At 36.1% G+C, this 27,173-nt stretch overlaps 1 protein-coding gene across 4 annotated transcripts in view; it reads left to right on the top strand.

Moving 5' to 3' along the window:
• Positions 1 to 4,143: 4,143 nt before the first annotated feature.
• TP63 (tumor protein p63) overlaps positions 4,144 to 27,173 on the top strand; it is a 222,147-nt gene continuing 199,117 nt past the window's right edge. For 3 of the 4 annotated variants that reach the window (XM_029939640.1, XM_029939641.1, XM_029939643.1), the window contains exon 1: positions 4,159 to 4,220. In XM_029939640.1, coding sequence (XP_029795500.1) covers positions 4,159 to 4,220 — 62 coding nt within the window. Of the gene's footprint in view, positions 4,221 to 27,173 lie in introns of all 4 variants that reach the window. The other variant, XM_029939639.1, reaches the window with a different exon arrangement.

Here is a 27,173-nt window from a genome sequence, read left to right as displayed (position 1 = left end):
GGTCAGGGTAAGTTGGCCCCAGAGATCAGCCTAAACCCAGGTTAGTCAATTTCTTTACATATGGGCTGTCTCCTCTAGAGCTTTAGCAGCCTTGGGAAAAATGAGCTATTCATATCACTAAGGTACTTGATAGGATGTATTATTATTGAGCTCTTAAAAAGTCTGTTGGACTTTTGCCTCTGGCCAAAATTTAGTACCTGAGACCAGAATGTGTTCTTAATAACAAAAACAAAAAGAAAAAGGAAGAATCCACATGCTCAACAGCCATGAAAAAGAACCAGTTACTCATATATGTAACAACATAGATATATCTCAAAATCAATTTGTTGGGTAAAATAACCTAGACACAGAAGAATCCATACCATGTGACTTCATTTATGTGATATTCTATATTTTCATTGTCCAACATGGTGGCCACTCACCATAGGTGACTTTGTAAGTTTAAGTTGATTAAAATCCAATAAAAATAATAATTTATTTCCCCAACACATTAGCCATATGTGACTAGTGGCTACCATGTTGGACAGTGCATTTATAGAATATTTCTTTCATCAGAGAAAATTCCATTGGATAATATATATCTAAGGTATAATGACAAGCAAAAAAATGATTATCTAGGGTCAGTGGTGAGAGGAATTTACTGCAAAGGGATAGGAGGGTAACTGAGTATTCTATATCTTGGTTGTGGTGGTATATAATGTGTCAAAACTCCTCAATCTGAACACTTAGAATTAGTGAATTTCCTTGTATGTATATGATACACCAATAAAGTTGATTCTAAAATGTCGAGTGTTTCATGGAAATTCTTTTTCAATTACTTGTAATACTTATGATTAGGTGATTTTTGCAAAGACATAAACACATTATTCATCCACTGAGCCCTATCTGCAAACCCACCCTCAACCTGTTCATGGTCCAGCGCAGAAGATGGGGCTCATGCAAAAATTGCTCAAATCCGTGAAGCAGGTGCCCTTGTACAAGTACAGATATGATTCAGGACGATGGGGGTGGAGCTTCCTCTCACCTGGAGGGGCGAGAAAGGCTTCCCTTTCCCTGAAGGATTTGTGGAATGTGGATATACACAGATGCAGTATATGTAAAAACATTCTGGAGGGGAGGACAAAATGTGATCTAAGGCAGGAGAGCAACCATGGAAGTACTTAACAGTGGATGGAGTGCATACAGAAGAGCTATAGTGAAATAATTCACATGGACATCAGGACAAAGGTTTGTGTTTAAACACCTGAGTTTGGCAGAGTGCACATTCTCAGATGCTAGGAGCTGGGACGGGGAAAGCGTCCAGAATTCTAGGCCATAAATGCTGCTCTTTCCTTGTGCCCATAACTTTCTCTTCCTCTTCATGCGCATTGTTGTGAAAAACAATATCCTTCAAGATTGTAGATCTCGGTCAGAAAATCAGTTCTCTTCTCCTAGGCTTCTGTGTACCTTATTCCATTACAGTCTTTGCCTACAAAACTTAAGTTGCTGGAAAAGGATGTAACTTGCACACCAAAGGCAGAATTTACACATTTGTATAATAATCCGAGACCCCTGGGGGAAGGCAGATGCAATATTAATATAAGTGGCAATTATGGTAATTACAGTATTATTGTCACTTATTTTCCCAGGTTGTAGATGGTTGTATGCTACTGGTATGCTGTTGAATCCTGGAGAGTTTGTGTTTTTGCCCTTGGACAAGGTAACTCTGCATTTATTTCTGCAACGCAATAGTACCCAATATTTTTCATAATTATTTATGTAAACATTTTTGCATAATAGCTGTTGCTCTTAGCCTAGTAAATTTAGGATTTTTTTAATAACAACTATTGATGTCAAGGAATGCATTTTAAGTGTTCTTTTCTAGAGGGGCACCTGGATGGCTCAGTTGGTTAAGTGTCTGACTTTGGCTCAAGATCTCATGGTTCGTGAGTTCAAGTCCTGTATTGGGGTCCATGCTGTCAGCTGGGAGCCTGATTCACATTCTGTGTCTCCTCCTCCTTCTCTCTCTCTCTCTCTCTCTCTCTCTCAAAAGTAAATAAAACAGTATAAATTTTTTAGTGTTCTTTTCTATAAATTAGGCTATAAACCTTTTGAAATGAAAAATATGTTAGAAATGTTTACAAATTGATAACTTATTTGGGGGTCTAGAGCCTCTTCTGGTAATTTAAAATATTTAGAAGAGTTATGCTTGTTTTCCTAGAAGTAAATAAATAGCAGGCCTGAAAGGAGTACTAGGTCTTGCTATTCAAAACATGATGCTAATACCAGCAGCAGCAAGTGGGAGTTTTTGAGAAATACAGAGTCCCAGGCCTTGCCTTAGTCCTAGCGAATCAGAGGACCCGTTAACAAGATTTCTAGGTGACCCACAGATGCATTAACATTTGAGAAGCACTGCACTAGAGATCATTATTTCACCTCTCATGTTATAAATGGGAAAAAACAAGGCCCGTGTGATGAAATCACCTGGCCATGGCCAGAGGAAACTGAGTATTTTCAATTTAAGAAGTTTGTATATTCTGGTCACCTGTATCCCAATAGCAAGAGGAAAGCCAAACACTGTAATTCCAATTAACAAATCTCTAATTCATTAGTAAAATGATCTTCCCTTCAAGTTTCACATTTTGTAGAACAAGATGTTTAATTTGGCTGGAGCTCAGGCCGGCATGTTTCTGAATTTCACAATTCACAGATGTTAGACACTCTCAGGCTAAGTAAGGGAATAGAATGTCAAGTTTTAAATAGCTTTTCTCTTCTACGCTGGCTGAAGCAACAAATGAAATATTTTTATGAAACACATTTTAAACCGGAATTTCTTTTAAGGAAATGTCAAATTCCTCTGGAAAGGATTTTAGATTGTCATAAACTTTGGCAACTACTGCTGTTACCAGTTTGCAGGTGACCTGTGATTAGGGGGTGAGTGGAAGATGTGAACTTGCCCTGTTAGTGACACTCAGGCACACAAACTTTTTTTTTTTTTTCCTGCTGGAGTCTATTTTAATTTAGCTTCTGAATCATATTTCATTCAATTTCCAAATCTACAAAACCAGGACAGGTTTGTGGCCTGTATTCAGAAAGGAAGTAATATTCTGTATGTAGAATTTTCTGATATTATATTGGTTTTTGGATATAGGAACAAGTTAATGATTTTACTCTAAAGTAGGTCGAGCCAAAGCAAAACCCAAACCAGCAAAAACAGTAAAACATAATAAGAAAGTAAGACAGACTTATAGAGACTGAAGTAAACCTAGAATGTTTTCAGTAACAGGCAATTTGAAATACTTTTTGTAAGTTTCAAAATAGTCTGAAATAAATACTATTGTCACTTTAAGAAAATCATGTGTGTGTGTTTAAGGTAGGATATAAAGAACCAATTCAGTAATGGTTATTTTATTTTGGGGCAGGCAAAACTTCTAAGGGATGTGAATGGATATTCTTTCTCTTAGTTGAGACGAAGAGTGAGTTCTAGGTTAAATATAATCAAGGAATTTCCCTGTCTTTGCTATTTGAGATTGTGACCACAACAGGCGGTTGGCTGAAAGGGAGAATGAAGTGGGGGGGGTCGGGGGGGTGGGCGGGGAGGTGAAGATGAAAACACACACACAGCTTTTCTAAGCAGCTCTGAAAAAAAAAAAAAAAGCCCCAGAAGCAGTTATAGAAGTACTCAGATCATATCCATGTGCAGATACAAGGAAGCATTAATTAGCTTAAGCAGGGTGGACACTCATCAGCCTAGTTCTGTTTTAAAAGTCCAGGCTGCTGAAATTAAACTCTGATGCCATTTGTGCCAGCACCCAATCACCAGACAGACCAGAAGTTCGGTGAAGCCTCCAAGTTGCCCACAAGTGTGGCCACTATGCCTCCAGAACTCTAAAGCCTTGGTAGAGGGGGAAGAACAACTTAAGAGAGGATGCCCAGCTGGTAAGAACCAAGTGTTTCTGATGTTTTAGTCACTTGACGAATCTCATTGGCTAAAATCAAGAAACGCTCCGCCTCTTTGCAAATGTGTGTGAAGGGGGAAGTGTCTAAACTTCTATGTCTGATAGCATTTGACCCTATTGCTTTTCGCCTCCTGGCTTTATATCTATATATACACAGGTATTTGTGTATATGTTTTATAATTGTTCTCCACTTGTTGATTGTCAAAGAGAGTTGAAGGAAATGAATTGTGAAACTTCACGGTGTGCCACCCTACAGTACTGTCCCGACCCATACATCCAGCGGTGAGTTGAAACGTGACGTAACTTCTATCAGAACTTAATTGGAGTGCCTTGTGTATTATGAGTGTTTCTGCTGTGTAGAAAGAGCAACCCCTCCTTGTTTATGAGCACAGAGATTATTTTGGACTTTCTGTGAACTGAAAGCAGTCTGTGGGCATCTTTTCTGATTTTAGTTCATGTCTGGACCTGCAAAGTGACAAGGTTGGAAGACAAATTTCCCATGGTTTCTTAAAACATTATCATCGCCCCCCACTCCCCTTTTAGGATGTTTAAACTCTGTTCTTTGCCTTGCTCATCACTCACCCACCCAAGAAGGAGAAATATCATTGGACAAGGACATAATAATCTGTGCACTATTTTCAAGTCAAAATAGACACAGAATACTTTTGATTTATACATTAAAAATAGATGAATAGCCATTGTTATGCCACCAGATTGTGGCTTGTCATTCTGGCTCTGAGAAATATTTTCTTCTTGATTTGTTTCATAACAAATATCTTTTGACAAATCTGACTTTTAAAATTTAGGATTGTGCTGAATTTTATTTACATTTATAGGAAGAAACATTTGCCTAGTACTAAGAGGGAATATTAGCGAGCATGCACGATGTGTGTGTATGTGTTTCAAATTAGAGTTTGCTATTTTTAAACTGGTAAATGAAATCTGAACAGTGTTTTTCCAGTCATAAAACTATGGGAGATATTTAAGTCGTATGTAGCAGTGTGATGTTGTTAATTTAACAGAATGAGATTTGATGTTGGAATTTCGTACTTTATTTTATAAGACTAATGAGAGAGGTCCTCTGAGTGTTGAAAATGGTGGGGTTCCAAAGGGGTTAACTTGTCATTCACCACCGGTGCTTATTGGAACCTTGTACTAGAAGTGGAGTGGGCTCTCTGGGCAGGGCTCAGTTACTGTCAAATTGCCTAGGCAATTAAGGAAGATGTGTGACCTTTTTCATTAATATGATTTGTCACCACGTAGGACACTAATGTGGACTATGTAGACTTTGTTCCTCTTCCTGTGAGGTTTCTGGTGGGCTGAGAAAGCAGAAGCAGAAAAATAAAGCAGAAAGGTAAATGGCAGAGAAAGGAGAGAGAGGGAGAATAGGGAAAAAAGAGAGAGAGCGAGAGAAGAAGGAAGTTTGTGGTTTTCCAGGTTGAAATAGGAAATGAAAATGGAGACTTGATTCCTGCTGCCGTAAATGACAATGTTAACAAAAAATGCATAGCTCTGGAGTTGATGTTCTTGGATAATTTGAAAACTAGATTTGGAGTTCAGGATGGGGTCAGTAGAGAGCAGAATACCCAACATTTTCTAGTTCTCAAAATTTGTTTCCAGACTCAAAATTTTCTATCCTACTGAAATTCTTTTGAAATGCTATTCTAAGAGCATAGCTCTGATAAAACATTTGCTGTATAATGCTTCCGTTGCAGATACCTTTTTTAAATAGGTACTTGGCTCTACCTGAACTCTAGAAAAAACTTTCTTCTATTGACTAGCAAGCCACACGTCAATCCTATATACCTCTATCTTCAAAGCATTTCTAGTGATTGATGAGAGAAGTCTTTAAATATAAATGAGAAAATTGCTTTTCATACTGTCCAAACAATCTGTTAATTCATGGAGCAAAAATTGTCTCTTTTGGACATGTTGTAAAATTCAAAACACCCAGAGTACTTTAAAATAGCTTTACATTTTGCTGAATGCCCTGAACTTTAATCATGGGGAGTATTGCTTCTGGGGAAAGGACAAAAGCACATGGGGAGCTGTGAGATAGTGGCACAGGGGGTCAGGGAACATTTATTCACCTGATAAATTGTGTTAGACAAGATTGTGGTCTCTCTCTTTGTAATTAAAACTTAAGTGGCAAACAAAGGGCAGAAAAAACGTTGGTTACTGACCATCTACTCTGTGCAAGTCCCTGGAAATGCCAAAATGAATAAGATATGGGCTGTAATGTTCATTTATTTAATTCAATGGTACTTACATATTTAATAACAGATACATTTTCCTCAAATATTTTAAATGTTTTGAATTTGTTTTAAGAGCTGAATGTTTTAAATGTTTTGAAATGTTTTAAGAGCTGAATTATTACTATTTTCCTATCTATTTGAATTTGTTTTAAGAGCTGAATATTTTAAATGTTTTGAAATGTTTTAAGAGCTGAATTATTACTATTTTCCTATCTATACTGCTTAGTGAATAAATGAATAAGTAGATTATCACTATAAGAAACCTCTGATACTGTATATTGTCAAAGTAAGAATAAATGATATTCTTTTTAATGCCTAGTGAGTGAATGGGTTTGAGTTGCTTTTTCTTAGCAGACAACCCTTGTAGTTCTCAGTTTACACAATCTATTTTAAGAAAGACCAAATTTAATCATTCCATAATCATAGTCATCTACATAGTTAAATTTGTCTTTTTCTTGACCTTGTCTTTTGAAAGAAGTCATGAAAGGGAATTTTCAAAAAAGGAAAGAACAAGATATCTTGTTATTCTTAACTCCAAGCTGCTTTAATGCATGATTTCCTTCTATCACAGAATAGAGTAAATGAGAGATGCTATTATCATTTATTACTGAATGTTAATGCCATTCCCAAAAAGCCAATTTCAAAGTACTGTGATAATCATTCTCTCAGTTAAAATTGAAATTTCACTCTGGTTTTTTTTTTCTTTGCACCTGAACACATTGCCATACTATATGTTTGTTTATGCTCCAGTATTAACACTAATTTACTTAGTCTTTGCAAAAACTTTTCTGATAATCACAGAAGGCATGAAAACTACAGAGCTTAGATTTCCCCTGTGATGATATTGACCATTACAAAGAAGAAGAAAAGGTGGGCAAAATTACAAGTCTTGTCATGTTATTGCTAACTCAGTTCTAACAAAAATATCAAAGCGTAGATGAAATTATGCTAGATAAATAAATAAGAGCCAATGGGGTAAGTTACTATTTTCTGAAAAATGAAACCTATGAACAATAAGTTCTGTTTATATTTTAATAGGTTAACATTTAAAATGAATCTAAAGTTAAGCATTTTAGAAGCTAAATCTGTTAATGTGTTGCTGGGAAATAATTGAGGCCCTCTTTCATCCTGTATTTTTTTTTAGGATTGCCATCTAGTTTTTAAAATAGATTTTTAATGGCGTAATTCTAAAAGACAGATTAATTTCTTTCAAAATATAATTTTTTGAAAATAAACCAGTTAAAGTGATAAAAATGAACCAAGATTAAATCTTCATATAATAGGATAGTTGAGGGCTAAAAATAAGAGAAAATTAAACATTAAAATTTGAACCACTTGCAAGATGATTTTTGTATTATTTTTGCCAGTCCCTCTATTCGAAAAAGCTCAAACTGCCTAACATGGTGTATGGGTGAGTAAGAAGCATTTCCTGTGTAAATTACATATTGATTCTAAATGTTATGCTTTACTAGCTGAAAGGTCAACTTTGTTCAGTCTGTTTTCTAAATATATCCCAAAAGCAAGTGTGGTGGCAAAAAACTTTTAGTGGAAGATCATTTCATTTATCAGATGAAATCACAGAAGGGCAGGTGTACTTCTCTCTTGGGTGTCCTCTGCTTGCCTCTCCACATGCATCCTCCATTCTTCTCCTTCTGTACTCTGGAAACTGACTTCTAAAGACTACACTGACAGTTCCTTTATCCTCTGGTTTCCTCTTGGGTTAGAAGGGCACAGGAGTGAAGTTAGGGTATATGTTCTCCTGGCCCACTTCCCTGTTGGATTTTTTTACTAAAGGCTGCAGGTCCTGTCAGATGCCCTAGCCACAGGGCCAGGTGTCTTGAGTTCAAGTAACTGGTCCCTATTGTCACTTTCTTTCAAGCTTAGCAGTGGTAACGAGTCTCAGCCACTACTAACTCCAAAAAGCCATCTCCTATCCCTTTTATCTTGATAAATAGTCTCTTCACCAAACTCTCTACAATCACGCTTTTTTCAAGTGCTCTTAATCCTATCAGGATCACGGCAAGTACAAAAATGAAATATATGCCCACAGTGTTCTGTACACACATGCAAAGATCTCCAAAACTGATATAACATATAATAGTACAATTTCTGGTGTGAGACAAAGTATGTATCCATCCATTGCAAACCAGTTTTTAGTAAGATTGATCATTATAGTAATCTCCGTAATCACTGTTTATCAGGAACAAGCCGGCATGCTACAGTCTGTGTATGTTGTCTCTGTCAGTACTTGAATTGAAGCAAGGCAGAAAGCTGGAAGAATTGGTTCATAAAGAAGCATGAAGGTACAATTTGTCAACAGGGACTAACGTATCCATCAGTTGTAACCAACAAAAAACTGCTTCAAAGCCTTACAATATTCACAAGAGTAAGTTATAAAAGAACTTTATGATTATTTGTGGTTAGCCCAAAGTACAACATGTTATAATTCTACATGCTAAGTGCATTTATTTGGAGAGAGGCAGGGAAGTGTGTTGGTAGTGTGCACATAGAACTTGTCAAAATTTCTGAATAACAGTCTTAACTCCACCACTGATTATATGACGTTCATGAAATCATTAAAGCTATTTAAGTAAAAGTTTCCTCAAAAAGTAGATAGAGATTACAGCCTCTGCTCTACTGTTCACAGCTGGGACCTGAGCAATTATAGATGAACTCAACAGAACTCAGAAATGCATTCCCCTGGTGTATTGCTCAGTTGTGCAACTGTGTGTATAGCACACCAGCAGACTGGGGATTCCTTTCCAGCAAGAATTGTGTCCTCATGTAGGCACACCTTAAGTTCCATTATGCTTCATATCATCTTTAAATTAAGAACAATTATGGGTCTTGGTGTGGTCTTGGCTGATCTCTCCCAGTAGTTATACTTCAGAACTGAGAAATCTGAATTCCAGAGGGGGAAAGTGATTTTCCCCAAATCACAGAACAAAATTGAATCAGAACAAGATCTGGAATTTAAGTCTCATGATCCAGTTCAATGTTATTTCTACCACAGGACATATTGTTTTACTACAACTGTATAGAACTTTACGGCTAATGAACCTTACAAAACTCATCCACGTGGGTGGTGGGCAGGTGTGGTAGCCAGAATAAAGGCCTCAAAGGTGGCCAGGTGCTAATCTCCAGAATCAGTGAATATGTTATATTATACAGCAAAGGGGAATTAAGGTTTCAGATGGAATTAAGGCTGCTACTTAGCTGACCTTAAAATAGGTAGAGTATCTTGAATTACCCATGTGGGTTCAAAAAAATTTTAATATCTATTTATTTTTGAGAGAGAGAGTACAAGTGGGAGAGGTGTTCAGAGAGAGAGAGAGAGAGAGAGAGAGCGTGAGAGAGAGAGAGAGAGAGAGAGAGGGAGAATTGGAAGCAGGCTCCAGGCTCTGAGCTGTCAGCACAGAGCCCAATGCAGGGCTCTAACCCACGAACTGTGAGATCATGACCTGAACCAAAGTCGGACAGTTGGACGCTTATCCAACTGATCCACCCAGGCGTCTTGGCCATGTGGGTTCAATGTAATCATGAGAGTCCTTAAAAAGGGAAATTGGAGGGAGAAAAAGAGTCAGCATTGTGATGTGAAAAACATCTTAACAGATTTTGAAGACAGAAGGGGATCATAAGCCAAGGAAGGCTAGCACTTTTAGACGCTGGGAAAGGCGAGGTAACAGATTTTCCTCTACAGCCTCCAGAGGGAATGCAGCCCTGCCAGTACCTTGACATTAGTCCAGCGGGAACGTGTCAGGTTTCTGACCTACAGAACTGTAAGATCACACATTTGTATTGGCTTAAATCACAAGTTCGCGGTAATTTGTTACAGCAGCAATAGGAAACTAATTCACCAAGTAAAGGATTTTTAACCTCAAATTGTAGATATAGAAACTGAAATTATTTTTTTTTTGGTTTTGATTTAACTAAAGAATTCCAGAAACTTATTTTATTTACTTATATTTATTTCTTGGTACTGATTGGGGGCAGTAGAAAGTGAGAGTGAGGTATAATCCTAGACCTCAGGGACTCCAATGTAGGATTACATACATACAAGTAATACAGCAGAGTTCAAGGGAGGGTAGGAAGCCACCTGCTTGCTGAGGACTACAAATGCAAGGCTCCTACCCAGGAGGCAGCAAATTGGAAGGGTGATCTTTGTTAGTAGCCTCTGTTCAAGTTCCTCAACATGCTTTACATGGAGGTATATTATATTCAACCCTTCGATGGTAGCTCATGCCCAAAACTGTAGTGCCCCAGTTCAGATTCAGGAAAACATAGTAATGTACATTTTCACTTCTGATGTTTTCCAGAATTCAGAGAAATGTTATATCAACAGCCTGAGACTATTATTTGATAACTCCAGGTGGAGCCTTGGGATGACACTGTAAACAAAAACAAACCATGCTGATTTCTGTAGTTCTCAGACCACTATTGAGATAAACAGCTCTAGATTTTCTGATGATATAAGGTTCCCAGTTAATTTTAGGTTTACAATTACATGGATACATCTCTCTGGGAAACTGAGGGTGAGGGGAAGGAATTCAAAATTAGCATTTTCTAGCAAACACTGCAGATGATTCATTTGTTTGTACAACCAATTTTGAGACCACTATAGTGAGGCAAACTTGTACCCAGTGTCCCAATAGAAGCTTATAAAAAGGTCCCCAATGATATGAACAACAGACACATGCCTTTTTAAAGAGAGACTTCATGTTCTCACTTTACTTAAGAGCCAAATGGATTGTGAGATTAAAGTAGCAATTTTCAATCTGCTTTAAGTCAAGAGAGCCAAGTTTCTGATTAGCTGTTTTGCAGCTCAAATTTGTCCTGACAGAGTTCCTATCTCCTTTAAATAACTCGCCAAGGAACAGTCCTCAAGCAACAAGTGATGGATGGATAAAGCACTATAATTATGATCAAAGTCCAAAGACTTTAGTCTATGTAATTATGTGCTTCCAACCCCCTGAAAGTCACTTTGTTCCATTTAAAATAGATGAGAAATGGACATGAGGTGATGTGTACTTATTGGTTAGTCAAGGTTTTGGAAATGACAGTTATTAACATGTTGGTTTTACCTTAAGCCATAATATTTAGGAGATAATTTGAATGGAGAGAATTAATTGTCACTCTGTTCTTATTGTTTGCCTTCTATTCTTCACTTATATCTGAGTCTTAATTCTGAATTAGACTCTTTAAAGTTCAGAATGAACTATCAGGCTCAAAATCCCCTTGCCACTTTCAAATTTCGAGTACATTTTTCTTTTTTATTTTTTTTTCAAATGAGCAAGCTTAATTTGTCCAGTTGAACAGAAAACACCCATTCTCACTTTCCATGAACTTGGTGAGCTCTCTCATAATTGAGGGGAAAACCAGCATCATAAATATGTTAAAACTGATAAAGCATTTTGACTCAAAAAGCACAAAATTGGATGTTGGTGTGATCATTTAATCAACCACATGGTTTACCCAAGTTAGAGTTTTAATGTAAGCTTTTTTTCCCCCCTTACAAATAGTGGGGTTGATTGAAATAAATAATAGAGAACTTACAAATTCATAGTAGAGATAACACTGTAATAAACTTTGCCCTCTAAAGTTAAATATGTTATACCTAAAAATTGTTGACTGCACTTGACCTGTTCACTTCATCTTATCCTAACATTTCATCAAGATAGTTTTTAGAGCTTCCTTAAAAATCCCAAACTTTAACATATTTTATTTGAAATTCATCATTAGCTTTTCTTTACTATTTTTTTTCTGGTTCAGCCAAACTTCTATTTTATGCTTGCATTTAATAGTGTCATTTACTTAACGACATAAATTAAATAAATATAGTATATTTATTGATGCTCTCATTGAGAGAAATATCTTCTGACTTCTCCATAATATTGCCACCTCCTCAAAATAGAAAGTGCTAATAAGATGTGTTTCCATTTTATTTTTCTTGTTCACACCTTTGTTATCTCGGGGAATGAATGAAAACTTTCTGCTGGACAGGGTTTTCAAATGAAGTTATGAGCAATCTAAAGCCTTCTTGTCCAAATGAATTTTTTCAGCATCTTATTTGATACTATCAAATGTGATCCATCTCTCTACCTGTGTCAGCGATATTTTAATATCCTGCAGAGGCTGATGTGGATCTAATTTAGATTTCTTTACTAAAATTTGGCATATTAATGGATGACTTATCCTCAAGTTAATGCTGGTGAGTACAGGTCATTCTAGAAGTTGTGTGTGCACTGACACGCTTTCTACAGAATCTCATGTAGAATCCAGTCTTCTCGCTGAGCAGAAGCCTGCAGTGTTGTCCTCCCTATAAAGGCACTACCAAGCCTTCTATTTGGCATTTGAGGTACACTTTATCTTCCGACATACAATTTATATGCAATTTTACTTCCAATTCTTGAATCCTTCAAAGAAGTAACATGGAAAGCTTTCTTCCCCCTTTTCTACTTTTCTCCTTCCCTTCCTATCTTCTTTTTTTTTCCTTTCACAGAAGCTCTGTATTTATTCGCTTCTTGGGAAGACAGAATATATATGAAAAGGCTAAATATATCACAAAGCACATTTTTTTAAAATCAGTCCATGCTTTGCTCTGCAAAAGTGAAACTGGGGCATTTTGTAAGCAAAAAATAAGAAATTGTGACAGTAACATATCCAACATAAAAACACATAAAACTTCCAAAATATATAATTTTTGGTTTTATAAAAAAGGGTTTTTTTCTAGTATCTAGTTTATCTGAATTGCTAAGCACATTTTAAAGGAATTTTGTAAATTAACATTTAAATACATTGATAATACTGCTGGTTGGGGTAACAAGAAATAGAGGGAAGTGATAATGCTTTAAATAGTTCAACATTGTCAACTACAAAACTATTCAATAATGTTCAATAGAATTCCCGACAAGATGGAGGAGAAATAGGGAGCTCCATACTTTTTCGCCTGCCCGCATCTCTAAAACCATGAAGGACTGAAGCCATATGACTCTGAACAAGCATCTGGGGAGAAAAGAGACAGAGTCCACTAAGAAGACAGCCTCACAGAGCTACTTCAAGAAATAAGCCCACGTACACATGGTGGAGGGTCCCAAATATCAACACCAGTAAGGAAATAAAATAACCAAAGGCACAACAAGAGAGACCAAGGAACACCATTAAAAGAACACCTCCTGAATGGACAGGCCATGGACAGTCAATGAGCCCCCTCTAATAGAGCAGTACTCACAGGTGCAGAGTACATAACAAGCTTTTAAAACTGACAAGAGACAGAAAGCTAGCTAAAATGATGAAATGGAAAAGCTCTCCTCTAAAGAAATTCCAGGAAGAAGTCACAGCTACAGAATTGCTCAAAACAGATTATAAGCAACATAACTGAGCAAGAATTTAGAACAACTGTCATAAAATAATGTTCTATATTTTGTCCTATATTTTGTATATATGATAAGGAATTTAAAAACTTGGAGGTTTTTAGTACTAGTTTTACTGTAGCAACACTGGTTCTAGAAACATCTGAATTAAATGTACAGTAACTATGAAGATCATTAATGCTACGGAAGAAAAAAATGTTAAAACACTTTAGGCATTTACAGATAAAGGTATTGTGACTTGGTATTAATGATATCAAAAACTATTTATTAGATAAATAACATGTTCCCAACAAAGATGGAAGCCAACAAGGAAAAATATATTAAAACAATTATTTTCTATGGCATCTTCTAGGTCCATAATTTTTTACACATAAAAGTTATAATAAAATGATTTCAATGTTTGGGGAGACTGGGTGGTTCAGTCAGTTGAGCATCCAACTCTTGGTTTCAATTCAGGTCATGAGCTCACTGTTAGTGGGCTAGAGCCCCTCATTGGGCTGTGTGCTGACAGCATGGAGCCTGCTTGACATCTTCTTTCTCCCTCTCTCTACCCCTCCCCTGCTCACTCTTCTCTCTCTCTCTCTCAAAATAAACATTTAAAAAATAATTTCAATGTTTTATTCATTATATAAATAACTTCTAATTTGCCATATATTTTTGCATTTAACATAAGTAACTGCATGGGGATCTTAGTATTAATGCCACTTAAGATATTTATTTCCAGTAATGAGCATTTGGTTTGCTATAATTTTTACTAATTTTTTTATTTAATTTTATAATTCTTATTAAAAGTTTAAATATTATACAGCCAGCTTCCTTTTGAGTTATTTCCTTGGGATCATCCCATGGAACATATATTTACAGAAAGCAACCTAATGCTCAGTAAAGTTTATGTAGGAATGGTTTTTGTCATAAGTTTTGCCTTTTTAAAATTATACTTAGAGACCATAAAACTAATCATTTACATTCTAGAAAAACAATCTCAAGAGGGGAATGTTACCAAGTTGAGATGTTTTTGTTCCATATTTGTATACTTTGTACCCTCCTCCTCACTCCTCTACCACCTTTTCCTCCCTTGATGCGTGGACCTACACCAAATAAAGGACCAAATGGAAGATGTAGGCAGATAGGAGCCTGGCCTAGGGGAATTTGTCTCCTTATAACAGAAATAAATCTTGGCCAAAATATTGAAAACGAAAATGAGGAAGGCAAATGAATTGGGTTTGAGACTAGCAATAGTTGCTGACCACATCCATAATTTATTCCCTGACAAAACGGTTTTGGTCATCACGGCAAACCACGTGAGACCCTGTGTTGGGCAGACACTACTGAAAACCAGAGGCAGCTTGGGTCTGAATGTTTCAGGCTTCTTCAGTCACCAGGGAGTGCCATGATTTTCATTGCTCAAGAATTCTGCTCATTCTCAACCAATGGGAACCCTGTAATGAAACTATCTGGCTGGGTAACTAATGCTACTTCTGGCAGCAGCAGCCTTTTCATTGAACGGGGACAGGACTATAAATAATAGCATTTGTCTAGCACCTTATCACTTCCAAAACTCCAGAAGTCCTAATAAATAGACATTAAAGTTGAACCGCAGCTTGTAGGTTGAAAGGTTTTAAACACCAAGGAGGGTCACTATAAACAGCAATCTAAATGCTGATGTGGTTCTTTAGGTTCAAATTTTAGGCTATTCTGTTATTCTGGACTTTTTAGTGATTAGTCATGCCCTAAAAACTAGGTCATCACTGGAGCATAACATTTTTCTAAAAATCGGAGTAGTATTTGTGCTAAGACAGTGACTGGTCCATAGGTCTATGGTCTGTGATGAGTAGGTGACCAAAGTTATTAAATCTAACCTATCTCAACAGCCTCTCTCTTAGAGGCCCCAACTCAAAAGTTCCTTCTCTGGTGGCTTCTTAGTCACACAATAGAATCGAGGAGACTGATGGAGAGAAATGATTCATTGTTTTAGCCTAAAAAGCCATTGCAAAACCACACAAGGCTTTAACCACCCTCGTCTTACAAAGTACAACTACCTGGGCGGTGTGCATGTAGCTGCCCTAAGAATGTGGGGGACAAACGAGGGGTCTTGCCTTCCTCTGTTCCCTTCCTATGGATGTTTCCAAGAATAGAAAAGTTAACACTAAAAATCATGAATTCCCAAAACCCTGGTCTACAGAATATGCATGAGTTTTAAAGATATTGCAATTTATTTCATTTGCAATGAAACTATTGCTTCTTTTACTTTTTAAGTTTTTGTTTAAATTCCAGTTAGTTAACATATTAATGTAATAATAGTTTCAAGTGTACAATTTGGTGATTCGACACTTTCATACAACACCCAGTGCTGATCACATGTGTACTCCTTAGTCCTCATCACCTTTGTACCACCCCCCCACCTCTTTTCTGGTAGCCATCAGGTTTTTATTATAGTTAAGAGTCTGTTTTTTGGTTTTCCCCCCTCACTCTTTCTCTCTCTCTCTCTCTCTCTCTCTCTCTCTCTTCCTTTACTCATTTGTTTTGTTTCTTAAATTCCACTTATGAGTGAAATCATGTGGCGTTTATCTTTCTCTGACTTATTTCATTCAGCATAATACTCTGGCTCCATCCATGTTGTAAATGGCAACAGCATGGCTTTTTAATGGCTGACTAATATTCCATTCATATATACCACAACTTCATGGCCAAAAACAACACAGGAAACAACAGGTATTGGCAAGGATGTGGAGAAAGGAGAACCCTCTTGCACTGTTGGTGGTAATGCAAACTGGTGCAGCCACTCTGGAAAACTATATGGAGGTCCCTCCAAAAGTTAAAAATAGAACTACCCTATGATCCATCATTTGCACTACTAGGTATGTGCCCAAAGAATACAAAAATACTAATTCAAAGGGATACATGAATCCTGATATTTGTAGCAGCATTATCTACAATAGCTAAATTATGGAAAGGTCCATCCACTGCCGAATGGATACAAAATATTACTTCTTTTAAGGAAATTCATATTAGAGACCCCATAAGATCACCTGTATGTCATAATTAAGATGTTTACAGATTCCTGCATGCAAGGATGAAACAACTAATTTTAAAGGTCTTTTATCATAGTATTTCTTCAAAGGTTTATTATTATAATGTGCTACTCAGTGGGAATACATTTTCTATAATTTTAAATAAAATAGATTTATAGTATAGTTTCAATTTTTGATGCACCACTATGTTCATTGCAGCATCAGTCACAATAGTCAATACATGGAAGCAATAGTTTCAAATTTTAAGGGAAAAAAGGGGGACAGGGAGAAGAGGAAAAAAGAAAGTCTTTCAATGACTGTGTGCTCAAATGTCATGGCCTCTTTTAAATTGCAACCTGACCCCTTTCCTTACATCCCCAGCTTTTTACTATACTATTTTGTCCATGTAACATTTTTCAAAAATACTATTTCATTTACTTTTTATGTTTTTTATTTGTCTCTTCACTGTGGAAGTTAAACTCCACAAAGGCACAATATTTGTCTCTTTTGTGCCCTGATTTATCCCAAACATCTAAAACAGTGCTAGGCACATGTACGTGTTCTGTAAATTATTGTTAGCTGATGAGTTATGTGGAAAGAGCTAATAAAAAGTCCCTAGTCACTACTAGTTATATTGTTTTTCCTGATTATAAGATATAATTTCTTTAAAATGAGGGGTTAAAAATCATATTAAGAAAACAAAGAGTTTCTTTTTCATCAGGGGAATGAAGCTTAAAAGAGTTTGATAAATGACTCAACATCACAGAGCTGGTCAATGGAGGAACCAAGATACACAATCACCATTAGACACTCAGAATACAGTGCTCTCATGAAACTTGGCCACCTGTCTTGTTTGTAAGCTTGGACATCTTATTTGTCCCAAACTCTCACAGTTGTTCAGGGTTTTATCATAAAAAAACCTTTCACATATAGGATTTGAGCCACACTCCTATATTTCCATCTTCTAGATAAAGAACTTGAAAGTGGTAAGCTAGTGACTTGCTGATGTCACACAGATGCCCATTTGAGGGCAAAGTCAGGCTTACAATCCTGGAATCTAATCAAATAGCCTTTTTGTTATTACATATTTTTTTCTCTTGCGGCTATTAAATTAAAAGCAATGTACTGAGTGCCATCTATGTGCCAACCCGTATTCCACACACTGGGGAGCAAAAACTTGTTGCTGTTCCATACTGATATCATGGAACTTACTTACAGCCCACAAATAAGCACATGATATTTTGAAAGGTAGACATTCTCTGCATAAAAGTGAGGCAAGGTGAGGGGTATAGAGAGAGAATGACAGGTTTGGAAGAAGTACTCTATTAAGTGGATGGTCATCTTTAAATCCTCTTAGATGAAGTGACCTTTGAGTGGATAGCCACAAGGAATAAGGAGGAAATCTGGGGGAGAAAGACAACCCCAGGCAGGGACTGCATGGAGATCAGAGAGGCTAAAACAGAGTGAACAACAACAGAGTTAAGAGGTGAGGTCAATTTTCAGAGAGCAGGGCTTCAGAAAGTGGATGTAATGAAGGATTGATATTTCTTTCCTAAGGATCTCATTTTTTCTTCTATTTTCAAGAATCACTTTGGTTGTGTGCTCTGTGGGGAAATAGACCATAGAGACCAAGTCCAGAGGCTTTTGTTCCAAATGGGAGTTGATGGTGTTTTGTACCAGAGTGGTCAATAGTGGTGGTATCAAGGATATATTTCAAAAGGTGACCAATACAATTGTTGAAGTTTGTAGATGGACCTTATTTGGCACGTGGGTGACATCTGTAAAAGGGCATCTCATTTCCACAGCATGGCCTTACCTAAGTGTATGTTCATCTAAAGCTAGCTCTCAGCCTTGAAAGCTTACAAGCCTGATGTTTCAGCACACAATCAGATCAATTTCTTCATTAACCAAACATTCCAAGATTGATTTGTGAAAATGGAAAGTCAGTGTGTTAACTCATAATGAGAAGTATGACCACCTTGAATAAGATTCTGTTGACTGATAAGCATACTCTTTTCCTGTAGACATATTGTAGGGGATAGCAAATTAGATTCAGAATGTTGCTAGATGAATGTGGCATAGCAGAAACATGGAGGTAACACATAATTTGATAACCTGATCTGTCCATGTCCATATAACTCCAAAAAAGATACACATACTGAAAGGAACATATAAATACTCATATACCAGAATATACAGGTGTCAGAACAGAGCTAGAGACCCAGAAGAATGTACCTCTCTTTTTATTCCTCAGCCCTGACCAAGTACCAAGAAATTCTCTATTCCACTCTATTATATTCTTCCTTTGAATATGTTAATATATATAATAGGTGTTTACTCTAGTTTTGGCATGAGATCATTTCTCTTTGGTGACTTGGCCAATGAGATCCGCTATATTTTTTCTTTCTTATGTCTAAGTTTCTGAGTTGTTCCTAGTGTATGTAACTATTATGAACTATCTCATAATTCTCCTAAAATTTTTAATAGTTATCTCTTACATTTAGACTGATTAAATCAAAACAAGTACAGTTTTCTTTTCAAATCACGGTACCTGCTGAACATGTTGTTGTTGTAGCTGTTACATTTAGAATACTAATATGCAAATAACCTTATTTTTCAGATGTCTCAGTAGAGTCTACCTAAAACCTGACTCTTTTGGATATATGGTAGACAAGATTTCATGAGCTGTAATTGTTAAGTAAAAATTCTTTGAGTGTTTAATTTTCTTGAAGTGTTTGCCCTAAACCATGTTTCATTTATAATAAGATGCTTGTCTAGTTGTCTATAACATTTATATTTTTAAAGGGATTATATCTAAGTAGATTCTTAGTCTTTGTTATTTTAGCTCTAAAAAGAGTGTGTTAGGTAGAGTCATCTCAAGTCTTTCATGTGGTCCTTTGTGGTTGGGGAAGAAATGGTTGAATTTCAGCCCACCCTCTACTAGGGCTGACAAGATTAAAGAATCAAATGATGATCAGATTCTCTCTTTATGTGTGTTTATGTTATTCATGGTAAATGCTATATGCCTAATCTCCCATTTATCTGTGAGACAACTTTGTGCTTATTAGCTAAAGCTGGGCAAATATGAGACCCATTTGCCAGCAAATATCTTAAAATACAAAACCAGTTGAAGTATATCACTAAACATATGAAATAAATAAATAAGTAAAAGCATGTTGTTTTTGTTTAAAAATGTAATCATGCCAAATAAACAGATGACAAGTATCATTTGTGACAAAATGAAATACAAATTATTAAGAGAGAAATGTATATGAAAGGAAGATAGGTTGCATTTTCCTCTACATGTTAAATGACAAGAAGATCTGTTTAATCTTAGATCAACTCATGATTATTTTGTTTAACAGCTTTGATATTAGAACCTAAAAGTTTCTAAGGTTGCAATTAGGGAATTTACTAAGAAGTAAAAAATGTACAAATTTTTGGTGTATAAAGCCTTTTAAATTAATTTAAAGAAGTATTTTTAGATTTTTTTTTATGGAATAGATCTGGTGTTACTAATGTTTATCTTACAAAAGATGAAAGTTCTCAGTTATGCCAATGTTGTAATGCCTTTTTATAAAAAATATCAATATACCCAAAAAAACTCTAAAGGAATAACCAACAGAATAAATTGAAAAATATACAAATTACAAACCCTTTCGTAGTTGCTTTAATGACCTAGTTATTCAGAAATCACTCTTGTACTAAGATACCTCACACTCAGATTTCAGCATAAAATTTCTTGGCTCAACTCTTTCATGCCATGTCCTCTTATTTTCCATTGTCACATGCCCTCAATGTAATTTTTGTTCAGCTTGATGAGCTGGAAGGGATCTTAATTGGGTTGGTGGAGAAAAGCCAAATTCTAGCTTTTGCATTCCACTGAGAACACCTGAGTGGGAAGATCATGAGACAGCTCTTGAACTGTAGCTCCTTGCAATGAATTTCATAGTGATTTCAAGCTTTGATCATCAGTAATGAGACAAATATCATTGTTTATCTTCTCAGGGATTCACAGAATTTGCAAAAGTGAAAGGAACATTAGTAATATTTTTAATAGCTACTTTTAGTCTATTGGAATGCAATTAAATGGAAATTGAGACGTCTGCTTCTATAAAATCTTTAAAAATCAAAGACTCCTGGTTTCACCTCAACATGTAAGGAGCTTCGAGGATGTCACTCTTTGCCTTTGAACAACAACAACAACAACAACAAAAAAGCTGGACAAAGCCAAAGCCAGTTACTTTTCTTGGACCCATCAGTGAACTAAAGTTGCAGGATGAATTGCTACCATAAACCCTAGAATGATAGAATCATCCAGAGAGACACAGTATAGATCTACCTCGCTATAATCGAAGCCATAAAGTGGGAGGAACATTTAACTGGTAACAATATTTAGTTACTGGAGGTTGCGCCAACTAGTTCAGCACTGACAGATCCCTTGGAACTTCGGTCTTTTTTTTTTGTTTTTTTTTTTTTTTTGTTTTAATGCTTTGTATTTATTTTTGAGAGACAGAGAGATACAGTGCGAGCAGGGGAGGGTCAGAGAGAGAGGGAGATACAGAATCTGAAACAGGCTCCAGGCTTTGAGCTAGCTGTCAGCACAGAGCCCAACGCGGGGCTCGAACCCACAAACCGTGAGATCTGACCTGAGCCGAAGCCGGATGCCCAACCGACTGAGCCACGCAGGCACCCTGGAACTTCGGTCTTAAAGGAGACCTACCCTTTCTTGTGCTTCTACCAGGAGACTCACCAGGTTCTCAAAATGGAGACGGAGCAAAATCGTCCATTGAAGGGGAGGGAAGGAGAAACCATTGTGAAATAAATGGTTTACTCCATAATGCCATAGAAAGACTGTTACCCAGAAGGAAAGACTTGGTCAGAAGCTCATTAGTTGGGAATCTTCTCACTCAAGTCCCATTCAGGCTTAATATCTTAATAAGGAGAAAAGATAACATTGTTGACATTGTCAGGTTCAAAGAAATAGATCAGGAATACTGCAGTCTGAAAGGAAGTAGTGGTCAGGAAGAATAAAGCTATATCAGTGGAGAAACACTTCTGAAAATAACATCCCTGTGATACACACAGAATAACTGAGATTTAATTGAAATATTATATAGCCTTCTCATCCACAACATTTCACCTCTATTTCAGGTGGACTCCAGTATAAGAGCAGCAAATTCAACAGAAAGAGCTGCAAGGCACAGACTCTCATAGAGGAAAACTAAAAATCAAAAAAAAAAAAAAAAAAGAAAGAAAGAAAGAAAAAGAAATAAAAATAACGACACTAGAGGAAGTTGAAGTTTTTGACACCTATACCTACTGCAAACTTTAATTATAGCCTAACTTCTACCAGTGTTGACATGAAATATCCAACTAAAAGCAAATTTATTTGTTCCTATCATTTTATTGCATGTCCAGTTTTCAGCAAATTCCCAAGAATGTAAAAGGTAGAAAAGTCACAGTATTAAAAACAAAACAAAACAAAACAAAACAATCATTGTAACCAGTCTCAGATATGATATAGGTGTTGGAATCATGCAACAGAAGATTAGTATGGTAAGGGCTCTAATACGAAAACTCAAAAATCTGAAAAAAAACCAGATGAATTATGTAAGAAGAGAAATGGAAATTTTAAGAATCAGAAGGAGATGATAGAAATAAAAAATATTATAAACACTACAGTTTGTCCCAGATATGCAAGACTGGTTCAACATTCAAAAATCAACTAATGTAATCCATCACATTAATAGGCTAAATAAGACAAACCACACCATCATATCAACAGATGCCAAGAAAGCATTTGACAGAATCTAACACCCATTCATGACACAAACTCTCAGCAAACTAGTCTCAAATTCATTAAAAAAAAAAAAAAAACACTACACAAACCTACAGCTAACATATCTAATGATGAGAAACCAGAAGCCTTCCTGCTAAGATTAGAAATAGGCAAGGATGTCCTCTCTCACCACTGCTTTCAATATTTTTAAAATTATTTTTTAATGTTTATGCATTTCTGAGAGACAGAGCATGAGCAGGGGCAGGGAAGAGAAAGAGGGAGACACAGAAACTGAAGTAAGCTCCAGGCTCTGAGCTGTCAGCACAGAGCCCAATGTGGGGCGGGGCTTGAACTCATGAACCAACCGTGAGCTGAAGTTAGATGCTTAACTGACTGAGCCACCCAGGTGCCCCTGCTTTCAATTTCTTATTTGAAGTCCAAACTAATACAGTGAAGCGAGGAAAGGAAATTAAAGACATATAGTCTGGGAAGGAAGATATAAAACTTTTGTGTGTGTGGTTTTTTTTTTTTTTTTGCTGATATGATTGTCTATGTAGGGAATCCTAATCAACAACAACAAAAACAACAAAACATATGGAGCTAATAATTATAAACAAAGTTGTAATATGTAAGTTTAATGTAAAAAAGTCAATTTCTTTCCTGTATATTAACAGTAAACAAGTGGAATTTGAAATAAAAAAATTAAATTAGCACACAATTACTTAGGTATAAATCTAACAAAATACGGATAAGATCTATATGAGTACATCTACAAAAAACTGATGAAAGGAGCCAATGTACAACTGAATGGAGAGCTATTCCATGTTTATGGATAAGAAGATTCAATATTCTCAGAACATTAGTTCCTCTCAATCTGATATACATGTTCAATATAATCCATATAAAATAGCAGGAAATTGTTTTGATATTGAAAGACTGATTTTAAAAGTTTATATGGAGAGATAAAAGACACAGGACAGTAAACCCATTATTGAAGGAGGAAACGTTGGAAGACCGACAATACTCAAATTCAAGACTTAACATAAAGCTACCATTATCAAGACAGTGTTGTATTGGTAAAACGATAGATAAATCAATGAAAGGGAATCAAGAGCCCAGAAATAGACCCACATAAATATAACCAACTTATCTTTTTTCTTTTAATTGAAGTGTAGTTGAAACACAATGTTACCTTAATTTCCATGATTCAGCAAGTCTATGTTATGCTATCCTCACAACAAGTATGGCTACCCTGTCACCCTACAACATGATTGCAGTATCATTGTATAGCCAACTGATCTCTGACAAAGAATAAAGGTAATGCAATGGAGAAAAGATAGCCTTTTCAACAAATTGTGCCAGACAACCACACGCAAAACACACACACACACACACACACACACACACACACACAGCTTGACACAGACCTTACACCCTTCATAGATATCAACTTTAAATTTATGCATAATAGACCTAAATATAAAACTCAAAACTATAAATCTCCTATAACAGGAGAAAATCTAGATGAACCTTGGGTATGGTGATGACTTTTTGTATATAACATCAAAGTCATAATAAGTGAAAATATAATTGATAAGCTGGATTTCATTAAAATTACAACTTCTTTGTGAGAGAGACTGTTAAAAAATGAGAAGACAAACCACAGACTGGGAGAAAATATTTGCCAAAGACAGACCTGGAAAAGGACTATTATCCAAAAAATATAAACAACTGCTAAAGCCCGACAATAAGAAAATGAACAACCTGATTAAAAAGTGGGCAAAAGACCTGAACAGACACCTCCCCAAGGAAGATAAACACATGGAAAAGAAACATATGAAAATACACTCAATAATTTATGGCATTATGGAATTGCAAATTAAAACAATGTGATACCACTGCACATCTATTAGAATGGCCAAAATCCAAAACACTGACAACACCAAATGCTGGCAAAGATGTGAAGCAGCATGAACCCTTATTCATTGCTGAGGGGAACGCAAAATGACATAGCCACTTTGGAAGACAGTTTGGCAGTTTTTAACAAAACTAAAAATACCCTTATAACATGATCCAGTAATTGTGCTCCTTTGTATTTTCTCAAGTGAGTTGAAAACTAATGTTCATACAAAAGCCTACATATAGATGTTAATGTATAGTTTTCAAAAGCTGAAAGCAACTAAGATGTCCTTCAACAGGTAAATTGATAAACTGGTATGTCCAGAAAATGAAATATTGGTGCTAAGAAGAAATGAACTATCAAGACATAAAAAAGATATGGAAGAACCCTTAATGCATTTTACTAAGTAAAAGAAAGCTATTTGAAAAGGCTACATAATGTAGGATCACAACTAGATGACATTGTGGAAAAGGCAAAACTATAGAAATTGTAGAAGTGTCAATGTGGCCAGTGATTTGGGAGAGGCAGGGATGATAGGCAGACCACAGAGTAGTTTTAGGGGAGTACAACTTTTCTGTATGGTACAATAGTAAATACATGTCATTATATATTTGCATACAATGTACAATACCAAGACTGAACCCTCCTATAAGCCATGGACTTTGGGCAACGATGATGTGCCAAAGTAAGCCCACCAAGTGTCACAAATGTACCACTCTGGTTGCCCATGGGGGGATGTGCATATGCATAAGTAGGTGATATATGGGAAATCTCTTCACCTCTGCTCAGTTGCTGTATACCTAAAACTGCTGCAAAAAAAAAAAAAAAGCCTATTCAAACAAACACACGAAACACTATAACCAGAATGAAAATGCCTTTTATGGGCTCATCAATAGACTCATCAATAGTCCATAGCCAGGAAAAGAAGCAGTAAACTGGAAAATAAGTCAATAGGTTCTTCTCAAACTGAAATGCAAGGAGAAAAAAAAAAGAATGAAAATATAAAAAGATCATCCAAGAATAGTATCAAAAAGTATAATATCTGTGTCATTAGAATCCCAGAAAAAGAGAGAAAATAACAGAAGAAATATTTAGGGTAATAATGGTTTGAGGACTTTCTCAAATTAATGAAAGAGAGAACTCAGATATCCAAAGCTCAGACAAGAAACCTAAAACATGATCAAAATCAAGACACCACACACACACACACACACACACACACACACACACACACACACTCACACACTTAGAGGAATATATTTGAATTGTAGAAAACCAAAGACACAGAAACTCTTCAAAGAAATTAAGAGTGAAGGAGGAGGAGAAGGAATCACCTTACCTGAAGGAGAACAAAAATAAGAATTACAGCAGACATTTAAAAATTATTCATGCAAACAAGAAAAAAAGTAGAGTGAAATGCTAAAAGTATTGAGGTGGGAAAACCCAAAAACCTAAAATTTTATGTCTGGTGAAATTATCCTTCATAAGTGAAAGAAAAAAGAGACCTTTCAGACAAAAACTAGGGCAATTTATTGCCACCTGACCTGCCTGCAGTAAATCTTAAAGGAAGACCTTGCAGCAGAAGGAAAATAATATAGGTAATAGGTTTGAATAAGAGTATCTTTCCTGTATGAAAGGAAAGAGGAGGATTCGAAAAAGAACAAGTGAAAGTAAAATAAATTTCTTTCTTATCCTTGATCTAAAACAGTTTAAAGCAATAATAGTAACAGTGCATTCATTGATTAAAGCATAGAGCTAAGTGAAATAAATGGCAAGAGGGTCCCAAGAGACAAGAAAGAGGAAGTGGAGAAGGTTTTTTTGTTACAAGGCACCTACCCTACACATGAACTAGTGTAGGAGTACTTGAAGGCATTTTAAATTAGTTAAAAATGAATATTGTGAATCCAGGGGCAAATGTTTAATTGTAATTGATATACAAAGAGAGCATATAAAATGGTATCATATAGTATGCTCAATTAAAACCAAACCATGCTTGAAAAACAGGTGATGGTAGTGGGCTCAAATAACAAATCCAATGAATAAAAAACGGGTGCAAACATGGTCAATATTCACCCACAAAAACCAATAATTACCTTAGTATGAATGGTCCAAATACACCAATTAAAAGATAGAGATGGCCTAAATATACATTGTCTACAAGAAACTCACTTTAAACATAAAGACTCAGCCAAGGTATACTCAAAGTCATAGCTGTTTTAGAAAATAACAGTGACAGACTTTAGAACTATAGAAGATCTTCAAGACTGGAATTGCTCCCCTGTCTTCCAAGTGAGAAAAAAGCATGCCCCGTGATGCACTGTGCCTTGACCAGGACCACACTGAAGCAGAACCAGGCCGAGGAACACGGGCTCTGTCACTTATTCAGGACGCCATTTTCCAGTTTTCTTTACTTTTGATCAAATATCAGTAAAATATGATAAGACTTTTTTTATTTAGGCCTTTTCATTGAGTTTATAAAATATTTTAATGTGCTCAAGCTTTGCCCAGTTTTCTGCCTTAGATATCAAATAGAACAAAGTTGCATCTATTTTTGTGATGAATGAAATCAAAATGCTTTTGTTCATAATGCTTAATAAAATGTGTGCACATGGTATAAGGCTATAATTTTAAGAAAGAAGGGACGGCTGGTGGGGGACAGCAGTGTGCTCAAGCTAGCTCATACCTGGCTCAGAACATTTTCAGGTTGTTACATTTTCCAGGAATCCTGCAACCCAGTTGTCATACACAGACATTGTTTGAAAACAAAGTATATAAGCTCAAAGCTAAGTAAAAAATATTAAAAGTGAACCAATGTATAACTAAGCCTCATCACTTCTGAATTGTTTACCACGTTTTACTATTATCTGTGCTGTTTGGGTTTACACTAATTGCATTCGTGTGGTCCAACTACTTAGGT

The sequence above is a fragment of the Suricata suricatta genome, chromosome 5, assembly GCF_006229205.1.
Source record: "Suricata suricatta isolate VVHF042 chromosome 5, meerkat_22Aug2017_6uvM2_HiC, whole genome shotgun sequence".
Taxonomy (NCBI): Eukaryota; Metazoa; Chordata; class Mammalia; order Carnivora; family Herpestidae; genus Suricata; species Suricata suricatta.
The sequence above is the reverse complement of the archived record's forward strand: the minus strand, read 5'-3'. Positions and strand labels throughout refer to the sequence as shown.